The 11259-nt window shown below is 37.3% G+C and overlaps 1 protein-coding gene across 2 annotated transcripts in view; it reads right to left on the reverse strand.

Moving 5' to 3' along the window:
* The window catches only part of vps13a (vacuolar protein sorting 13 homolog A), an 88725-nt gene extending 78174 nt beyond the window's left edge, over positions 1-10551 (reverse strand). For both annotated transcript variants that reach the window (XM_081349368.1, XM_081349367.1), the window contains exons 1-13: positions 10327-10551; positions 7980-8023; positions 7814-7856; positions 7227-7322; positions 5323-5424; positions 5133-5242; positions 4948-5007; positions 4038-4097; positions 3868-3948; positions 3719-3776; positions 2818-2945; positions 2625-2731; positions 1784-1955 (exon numbers count right to left, since the gene is read on the reverse strand). In XM_081349368.1, coding sequence (XP_081205494.1) covers positions 1784-1955; positions 2625-2731; positions 2818-2945; positions 3719-3776; positions 3868-3948; positions 4038-4097; positions 4948-5007; positions 5133-5242; positions 5323-5424; positions 7227-7322; positions 7814-7856; positions 7980-8023; positions 10327-10426 — 1161 coding nt within the window. In that variant the 5' untranslated portion in view covers positions 10427-10551. The remainder of the gene's footprint in view (positions 1-1783; positions 1956-2624; positions 2732-2817; positions 2946-3718; positions 3777-3867; positions 3949-4037; positions 4098-4947; positions 5008-5132; positions 5243-5322; positions 5425-7226; positions 7323-7813; positions 7857-7979; positions 8024-10326) is intronic.
* Positions 10552-11259: the final 708 nt, after the last annotated feature.

Raw genomic sequence — 11259 nt, forward strand, 5'->3', positions numbered from 1 at the left:
AGTGGTTTTAAGCACTCCCTCTCCCTTCCACTAGGCTGGGCGTGACGTCATAAGAGGAACTCCAAGCCTAGAGTTACTGTAGTCTAATGGCAAGTAGGCTAGCAGTTATATTGAAATAACTCAATTGTAAACATAATCGTGTGTGCTGGCTTCAAGAGGACCGTGATCCCGCCTGAAATGAGAGTAAGCTATTCGCAAAACAAACAGGTTCAGGCAGCATGCACGCAAAGTTAAACCAAACTTTTATTTTGACGGGTTGCCGCGAAGACCTTTGAGTTTCTGTGTGTGTAGCTATGATATGACGATAGTTTTTCTCAAATGAAACGGTAAAATGACTCAGAGTGGCTCTGGAGATGAATTTCATCATGTCATCATATCGTGACTGGCAGCAGCTAGACTGAAAACAGCGCGCGCATCACTCATGCTTCAGTGTGTGTGTGTGTATGTGTGTGTGTGAGGTAAATGACACCGCGCGTCTGCGCCATTCATTCACACAGAGACAAAGAACATGCAATGTTAATATTTAAATAGTATTTCTGCAGTTTAATATACACAGACACTCGTGGTATATATCGGCTACAGTGCTCATAGTAATAAAAGTTAGTCTGGAGCCCCTGCGCTTAGATAAACATGGAAGCGACTTAACGCAGCTGCCTATTACTGGGTACCGAATATACCCGGTACTACAGAAATGCTGGTAACGTCACATTTTCAGTACCGAAGTACCGGTACTTTGACAACTCTAGTTTCCCACCTCCTCAGTCTCCCAGTCGTTCTCCATAATCGAGCCACAAACAGTAGGAGTCTAGCGGAGTATGGTTGCAACTTCCTTCTATGACGTCATCGCCCAGTTGCTGTAAAAACGCGCTACCTTGAAGAAACCCCAATAAATGTTATTTTAACGCATTTTAAGACAGAAATGTTTACATATATATACATATTGAGCACTTAATTTACACATTAATTGGTTGTGGTGGTTAACCTGCAACTTACACTTTAAAGGCCCTTTCACACTGGACGCGATTTTTACGCACGAATAATTCGCGCGATGGTTTTATTTTTTGATCAGCTGTTTGTGTAATGAGTGCTTTCACACCGAACGCGAATGTGCTGCGGCGAAAAAACGACTTTTTTTGTTTTTTGTTTCGATGTCGATTTTTTTTTCCTTTTGCGACGACAGAAAAGACTTCAGCCAATCATATACTACAAGGACAATGATTGTGTGGCGTAGCATTGCCAACCAACTCGGTTATCACGACTGTGAGTATTTTGTGTGATAGTTTTAGTTGTTGTATAGTCCTGTGCTGTGTAGGCTAGCAGGCTAAACTACATTTGGGATAGAAAGCTAATCGTCAAAGATAGAGATAGAGACCGTGTTTACGCGGCTCATATGATGGGTTTTGACGCGAACTATTCGCACACGAACTATTCGCTTTTTCGTTACGCATCCGGTGTGAAAGGGCCTTAATAGTGACGACGACTGCCAAACTCCTAAACAAAAACAACAAAACAAAAACAAAAAAAGCCATATTTGCCAGTTCACTCTTCAAAGTGACCATGGCTGTCAAAACCAAACAAAAAACTAAACCACAGACGTATTGTTCATTTCTCAAATACCGCTTATAGTGACCATGCCTGTCAAAACAACAAAATAAAACAATAAAACGAATGAGATTTCTCTCATTTTGTGTTCAACAGAAAAAAATAACAGCATATGGGTTTGGAAGGACATGAGAGCAAGTAAATGTAAAAGTAAAGTGGAGCACGCTCAGCGCTCACCCACCTCCAGCTCCTTCAGCAGACTCTCGGCAGGTTTCTTACTGGTGATTTTGCTCTTATAGATCTCTCTGTACTTCTTCACATGTTGCCGATGGCGTCGGATATGCTGCCACGACCACATGTGAAGGCGGGGCTTGATGTTGACCTCTAAAACGCCTGTGATCACATATCTCCACCTGCGATGACAACCAAACATACAGAAAGCACAGAACCTCACAGAATTACACAACTACAAATCGAATTAAAGCTGCAAGCAGCATTTATCGGGGTTCAAGCATTTATGGCCTTTAAGCACATAAGCATTTAAGACATTAAGTTTTGTTTAGCAAGCATTTAACCACTGAAATAATAGATGGAAAAGTCCATTTACAGCCAATACAGGCAATTTACCATAGGAAATATATGGTTTTCAAAGCTTTTTTACAGTTATAGCGCCACCTATGGTCCGATATCCATAAAATTTTGCATGATTGTTTACTATGTTATGTCACATATGCCCACCAATTTTTGTGAAGTTCTAAGTTTTCATTTAGGATTTATAGGCTTTTCAGTGTATTTTGCCATGCCGATTTTATAAATCACTTGAGTCTAGGACAAATGGTCTAAGAGTTATGAGCAATTTTGTACTTTTGGTTGCTGTAGCGCCACCTATGGTCCAATCGGGGTCATACTCTGATAGGTTCTCCCCAAATTGAGGCCTACCATCTGGCCAGGTTTCAAGTCTCTAGGCCTTACGCTTTGGCCTGCACGATCAGTTTTACAAATCCTTACAATTACAATAGGGTTTCAGCATTTAATGCTTGAACCCCTAATAATCAAAGACCACACACTCCAAATGCACGTACCACTGATGAGCGTTAGTGTGAACCGGCACATTTGGACGATATTTCCTGTACGGAAGGTTACGGGTCATCATGTCCACCGAGCCCAACAGCTCCAGAATGCTGACGTACTAGAAAATAAACGCCGTAAAGTCACATGAATGATTTGTGATTATTTGTTGGCTGAATTAGACCAAACGAAACACATTTTCCTCACCTGTGGCCGGCTCAGCTCCACGGCCACCTCAGCAAGGTTCACCACCAGGTCCACTTTCGGCGAGGAGAAGTCCACATCGGAGCGAGGATTCATGCGCAGCTTGGCATTCGCAGATATTGGACGAAAGACTGAATAAAAACAAAGTTGGTTTGTATTTTCTTAAAACTATATTTGGTCAGAAGAAAGACAATATCCAAATACAAGATTTGCAAATATGTGACCCTGGACCACAAAACCAGTCACATGGGTGAAATTGAGATTTATGCATCACATGAAAGCTGAATAAATAAGCTTTTCATTGATGTATGTTTTTTTAGGATAGGGCAATATTTGGCCGAGATACAACTATTTGAACATCTGGAATCTGAGGGATGCAAAAAAATCGAAACATTGAGAAAATCTCCTTTAAAGTTGTGCATTTATGTTCGCGATTGTTCACTCACAAAAATAAATGTTTTATATATTTACGGTAGGAAATTTACTAAATATCTTCATGGAACATGATCTTTACTTAATATCATCATGATTTTTGGTATATAAGAAAAATCTATAATTTTGACCCATACAATGTATTGTTGGCTATTGCCACAAATAAACCTGTGATCCATGTGAATGGTTTTGTGAGTGAATGCAGCACAATCGTGAACATATATGCACAACTTTAAAGGAGATTTTCTAAATGTTTCGATTTTTTTGCACACTCAGATTCCAGATGGTCAAATATTTGTATCTCGGCCAAATATTGTCCTTTCCTAACAAACCATACATCAGCTTTCAGATGATGTATAAATCTCAATTTCAAAAATTGACCCTTGTGACTGGTTTTGTGGTCCAGGGTCACAAATTATCATAAAACACTGTTGAATACACATTTGAGAATGAAAAGCAAGAAGGAACTCACTGAAATGATAATCCTGAGGGATAGCGTTCTGGACAGCTACACTGTGCTTCAGGTACCGCTGTGAAAAATACAAATGAACAGTCAATGAAGATGGGAGATCTCTTTTCCTCAGACTCACAGATGAATGAAACAGAGATGTGAAGGCCTACCAGAGCCTCATCAGGGTTGTGGTTGGAGTAAAGCTCTGAATTCACGTTCCAGTACGCAAACAGATTGTCCAAACGTACGAGCTAAATGAAGTAACAAGCGGTATTAGTAAACAATACTGGTTAACTTTGCCACTCATAACCCTGATAGTGAAAAAGACCCGTTTTAAAACCTTAAAAAAGAGCTTGGCTTTCTCATCCAGAAGACACGGGTTCCAATTCTGATCAGCTGTCTGGAAAATGTAACAAAATTTTTATTAAACAGACAGACAAACACATAGCCAGGTTGTATTTCACCACAAACAATTATACATTGAATTCATAAAACAGTATATTAAACGTGGGGTGCATAAACAGGGTTTCCGCAGGTTTCTTCAAATTAAATTTAATGCTTTTTAATGCCATTTTAGAAAAATGTAATGCCATACATGATCCATGACTAACCACAGATATTTTATATATATATGTGTGTGCTGTCAATCGATTTTAAAAAGTAACTCAATTATTAAAAAATAATTCTGTGATTAATCGCAATTAAAAACACTTAAATTTTTGTAGGTGTATATCTAGTTTATATATTTTATAGTGTAATAATTTCAGTTAATCTCCTAATTTATGTAGAAAAAGCATACAGTATATTTTAAATACTTGTCTAATGGCATCTTTTTTTATGAATGAAGGTCAGTCTCACTGATACTAATGCAAATATTGATGTCTGGATAATAATAGTTGATAGTATAACATTTTCTTCAAAACTATATCTACATTTTAATGCCTGTAGGATTAAAATGTTATGCTTTTTAATGCTATTTAAGGCCTTAATTTTTGCAAAGTTCATTTAATGACTTTTAATGCTTTTTAATGCCCCGCGGAAACCCTGATAAAAGAAGTGATTATGATTAATCACATCTAACTAAAAAGTTTGTAAATGTATATATTAGGGCTTTTAGGGCTATTTATGCAAAATATATATATTGCTATTATCTCTTATTACTTCTTGATTTTGGTGTGACGTGTATTTTTTACAGGTTATATGAGATTTATTCATAAATGATTGTATTGTGCATGAAATGATTGGCATACCTGGAGACTGAGGTTCTGCAGGGACACTCCGAATGAGAGCGGAGCATTGGGATTAGTGACCTAAAAAACATGTTTAACATTGAAAACACTCAAAGGTCTGCACTACACCTCATGCCACACGAGTGATAAAGCACAACACAAAGAAACATTAACATATAAAAGCTTCAAACGTCAGAGGTACTCACATCATCCTCATAGCGGACGTGTATGTTGGAGATTTTCACCTGCACGTTTTTGATCACCTGTGTAACCAGTTTCTCCACAAATGTGTCCTGCTTCTCTGCCTTTGGATCCTCTGAATACAAAGACACGAATGCAAACGTGTGTCATCTGTCTCCATGAAGGAGTAAAGTGAGCTTGAATGATTTACTGCACCTTTTTCTGCTGCTTTCTGTTTGGTCTCCTCGATGCGCTGGAGTTCCCTCTGCCGAGACTCCTGAAGCTGTCGCTCTTCCTTCTCCGCGTCGTACTTTATACCTGCGTGAAGAGACGCAAGAAGCCTGTTATCAGAGCAAACTGGCTGGATCACATGCATGCAGGGACCTTCTGTGACGCCTGGCAGTCAAATAACTATCACACTTCACTAAACTGTTTTTGTTTGTTTACACTTTATTGTCCCCATTCGAGGAAACTAGTTCTGCAGCAAAAGACACATAAACAATACATAATACACAAAAGATATATAAAACGCATCGCACAGTCATAGTTCATATCAAAAATCTACCTATGAGTAGTTCATAAAACCAACAGCCACCGAAACTTAAAGCGTTTTGTTCTTCCACCCAACACCCTAAAACGACGCCCAGAAGGCAACAATTAAAATTCTTTACATAAAGGATGATCTAAATTTCTTCAAATTGAATGTGCCTTATTAAAAACCTGTCTAAGTTAAATGGATGGTACGGAGTAAATCAACCTAGGGTCCTTTGCACCATGACCTCGAGCCAAACACCCCCCAGAAGCCTTTTTTCCCCTCGGTCGAACATTATTAAAGTTAGAGCTTATTTAGAGACATCAGCCGGATGGGTTAGTGCAGATCCTATGATGTATCTCGTAAATTACTCCACTAATAATGCCCAGAATGGTACCAAACTTCTACAGTCGTACAAATAGGTTCTGTACTCATAAAACAAGGCATTGAAAAGTTTGTAAGTACATCAAGAGTACTTAGCCTGATGGCTAATGCTACCGCTAACCCGGACGTCGACGTCACTTCAGTGATTAGGGAAAAGCACGTAGATGAAGCTATAAAATGACTACATGTGAGCTTAAATGTTAAACTCTCTCTATACCTTTATCAACTGTATTAACTAACTTCACAACTTTTACTTGCACTGATATACAGCATATGGAAGCTTGTTTCCGCCACAAAATAAAACATTTTAAAAGATAATTGCGACTTTTTAATCTCACAATTGCGAGTTTACATCTCGCAATTCTGACTTTATTTCTCAGAATTGCGAGATATAAAGTCAGAATTGCGTGAAATAAAGTCGCAATTGCGTCTTATAAAGTCAGAATTGCGTGAAATAAAGTCGCAATTGCGTGTTATAAAGTCAGAATTATGACTTTTTTTTCTCACAATTGCAACTTTATATCACGCAATTCTGACTTTATAACACATAATTGCGAGTTTATATCTCGCAATTCTGACATCTTTTCTCAGAATTGTGAGATATAAACTCACAATTGTGAGATATAAAGTCCAATTCTAAGAGGGAAAAAAGACAGACTTTTTTTTCTACCTCAGAATAGTTTATATCTCACAATTCTGACTTTATTTCTCAGAATTGTGACTTTATATCTCCCAATTGCGACTATTTCTCACAATTCTGACTTCATATCTCGCAATTGTGAGAAAAAAAGTCACAATTGTGAGATAAAAAGTCGCAATTATTATTTATTTATTATTCAGTGGCGGAAACAAGCTTCCATAGTAGCAAGACTTTTTCTTTTATTTGTCCTCTTTCATGGACAGCTATTTTCTTCTTGCTGTGTAAATGTGTTTAAATTCTTAAAATTGTAATACTTTTATTTAATAAGTGAATTGCGCTGCATCTCTCTCGAGAAATGAATCGCAGTTTCACTCTTTCTCAGCATGTGATTGGCTGTTCGCTACTGATGTCACTCCTAAACTCAGGATCAAAGCCTGAGATGACAGAGAAAGTTGATGGTACCAACAAAGCCTGGTTGGATTGGTTTGGTTCTGTCAACTCGAAACTAATCCTGCAACCCTGAGTTTGTTGAACCACCATCATGGCACAGGCCCCAGCTCTTACTTGCGGTCGGCACGATGAGCAGGTACACTTCATCCAGCGTGGCCTCCACAGACTGAGTGTACAGGTTCTTCCAGGGGATCTTCAACTCCAAACGACCTGCCAAAGACACATATGAGCACTGGAAGACCTCATCATCGTCACCTTCCAAAAATAATTGCCTTTTTTTGACAAAAATGATTTTTTTGCATAAGTCATCTCCCCTCATGATGCTGGCCACCTCTGGTAAAATCGCCCACATCCTCAGTTGAACAGATCATGCATTTCTACCCCTGTAGTATAATGGCTGATGTCAAGAGTGTGACTTAGGCCGTTTTATTTTTCCTAAGTCAAAAGACAATGAGACTTAGGCAATTTTACAAACTTTTCAAGATGGCAGCCGCATCAAGAAGAACGAAAATCTACTCGGCCTCTGAAGTAAGGTTCCGTTTTTTGTGTTTTCTGAGAAACCTGAAAAAATGACTTGGGCAATTATTTTAGGAAGGTGACGACATAATATATGACAGTGCATACTGGTTTAACAAAGCCATCAACCATGATTAGCACACTGCAAACAGTCCAACTGCACTGCAACATTAGTCTTCTCTTACCGATGTGTCCTGCTCGGACTTTGAAGGGAATGTCCAGTTGACTCTGTTACAGAGATAAAACTCTCATTAGAGCACTAGTTCACAAAGCATTAGAAAAATGCATTGAAAGGCTTCCTTAATGGATATTAAATGTCATTACATTTCTAACGTGAAACATAAAGCATACCAATGCATTTTCTTTTATCTCAAGGTTTCTTAATATGGCAGCACCTGCAACAGAAACATTGCTATGTTACTCGGCTTGGTCTCCAATAATTCATATCATTGAGCAAATATTTACAGTGGTATTGAAAGTTACTTATCAGTGAGGCAATAAACCACACGGCAATATGGCATATCATAAAACTAAAGAAATGTTGATGAATTTAGCATGCAGTTCTTTGAACGAACGAACGAACGAACGAACGAACGAACGAACGAACGAACGAATCAAACTACAGCAGTGATTCTCAACCAATATTGCCCCATATTTCCTCCGGTATTTCTTCTTGATTTCAAACGTTTTATTAACAGAAACAGGGAGCGTTATATAGTAAAATAATTAACCATGATTCATTATGTGATTCCAAAAGATTCAAGATTCTGATTCAGTATGTTTTTACCATCGATTTTTTTTTTTTTTATTGAAGTGGGGGAGGGTGGAGAAATATCAGTTTATATCTTGATATAAATAATTCATTTTAAATAAGTTATCCTGTGGCTCGCTTGGGAATTTGTGGAGGCCCCCAGAGGGCCCCGGACCCCTGGTTGAGAACCACAGGGCGGTTTCAAAGTGATTTCCATCACAGATATTGATTATCATCACAGTCAGACTAGGGCTGGGTAGCAAACGGTTGGGTGTAAACCAGATGTGTATCAGTATAATTGATCCGCGCATTTGGTCTTAAAGCCACACTATGCAAGATTTGTACCTTAATTTAACAGCTTCGAAATCATTTCAATGGTAAACGAACTCGTAATAGGGCGAATCATCCTGATAACAAAGCGGGGGGGGGGGGGCGGGACGCCGCTGGCAAAACCAGCAACGCAGGTTTGAGCAACTTTATTAGCTTTAATAAGAATATATTTATATTTAATTCATACAGTGAAGACTACGCAATATTTTATTTTTACATTTGATTATTACATTTCTGTACTAATTCTAACTACATGTGAAGAGTTCAGATGCAAAAGCCTCTAAGTGGCATTTGAATTTTTCTTCTAGAATGATCATTTTTATAAAGCTTGTATATTTAAATTAATTAATTTCACTTAAATGACAATTAATAGGTAATTTGCATTGCCATTTAAGAGAAATTATTGAACTTAAATATACAAGCTTGATAAAAATTATCATTCTAGAAGAAAATTTCAGATGGCACTTAGAGGCTTTTGCATCTGAACTCTTCATACATATTGTACCTGAAAAACTTAATTTGTTAAATTAATTTTTTTTTTGTTATATTTTATTTGTCTTACTGTTTGTAATTTGCTTCTTTTTTCTTATTTCTAATAACAGAAATAAGATCAAATAACACAAAATAACTATATGGTGATTTATATCATAATCATGAAATACAATTTCTAATTTTGTGAAATAAGAATATGGTCATATCGCCCACCGCAAGCCAGACAAATCTTATGGCGTCAGTAAAATGATTTTGGGTTTCAGATGTATAAAATACCACAGGAGGTGATTTTATACTAATCAGACCTACTTAAAAATTTGTTTATATATATATATATATATATATATATATATATATATATATATATATATATTAATTTTCATAAATATCTGATGGCATTGACAGAAAGTAGGGATGCAGCACTGGAAACTAATAAAAGGAATATTTTATAAATTAACTCTTCATTTTCTCACAATATAGTAGTAAAAGATACATATTTATAATCATAATGTTGATAAAAATCAAGAGAAACGGAATAAAATGGTACGTCCGTGTTGAATAATATTGTAGTCATAATCTCTGATTAATGTTTGACAGTCAAGACCCAGTGAAATTAATAAACTGAAGCTGTATCCTGGATCTCAGAATGAAAGTGAAGCCGTCTCTCCACAGTTCAACCCAAAAGTGAGAACTGTGTCATGAATGTCTTGTATAGCAGGTCAAGCTTGAAGCTGGACAGCAGAAATCCCATTATCTTCCATTGTAAAAATGTAACTGGACATGTTTTAAGCCACATGAGAGTGAACAGAGTTTACATGTGAGGTGAACTATCCCAACCAAAGTGATACCATACTAATTCAGAGTAACAGTGGAGCTAACCAACATCCCTACAATAGATTTAAACCAGAAGAACAGATTATGCATGTAATACTGAGTTAGCTTTTAGTTAAGGGTTACTGTAAAACGCATGTTCAAACCTGTCAGATTCCAGTGTAAGGTCAGCCGATTCTTTTAACGTAAACGCCCATATAACTGTGTTGTGTATGTTCATGAATGGACATAAAGGTGTTTTTAGCAGCAAACACACGTTTGTATTTGACAGCTGACACGTTTACTGTGCGTTACCTCCCCATATGCCGAGGCTGAGCTGCGAGCTGTCGAGGTTCACCACATAATCGCCCAGAAACCTGTTCAAGACATCGACCACCACCGACTCGAACACCATCTTTACGCGCTGCTCACACGACCATCAGCATGCTTTCCTTCGTCTGCGATTCCTGGAGCGCCCGAGAGTGTTGTTGGACTTACTACTGAGTGTCCCGTTTCCTGAAATAAACATCACTGGAGGGACGGGGAGGTTCTTCGCATGTTCACTGATGATGCTCTGCCTGTGCGACACTGCCCACTGCTGACGAAAAACCTGTGCGACACTGCCCTCTGCTGACGAACAACCCTCGCGACACTCCTTTTTTATTTATTTTTTATTGAACAATATCAATTTACAAACTCAAGTAGGGAACAATAACACGCATATGAAAATACACACAAATAACATGAAATTAAATCTCCATTCGATTTCTGTGCATATAGACCTATTCTTGTTTTATTTTCATTTTTATGTAGGCTAATGCCATGAGAGCAAGAGGTATTACATTTTCACATTACATTAGCTAAAATAAAATAAATAAAAATAGCGGGGAAAAAATTTAAAATTACATAAAATCCCGTGCTTTCAAAGCAGTAGGCTACATGTTTTCAGCGCTTTTTTTTTTTTTTTTCAAAAGATTTACATATAAAGTCATTTTTAAAATGTATGTATATGGTATTTTCTTAACAAAATAAATAACTGTATAATATGTTGTTCTTTACATTCCAAATTGTCATTCTGAGTATAGAAAAAGCACATCAAATACACACATTTCTATCATACACTTCAGGTTTCTAAATCTTTCCAAAATGATCTTGAGTAAATACAGTGAAAAAACAGATGCAAAATAGTTTATTTTTCTAGTGCACAAAATTCACAGGTATGAAATTTAAAGGTGAAATCTTTCCAAA

Source organism: Scardinius erythrophthalmus, assembly GCF_964197995.2.
Source record: "Scardinius erythrophthalmus genome assembly, chromosome: 20".
NCBI lineage: Eukaryota > Metazoa > Chordata > Actinopteri > Cypriniformes > Leuciscidae > Scardinius > Scardinius erythrophthalmus.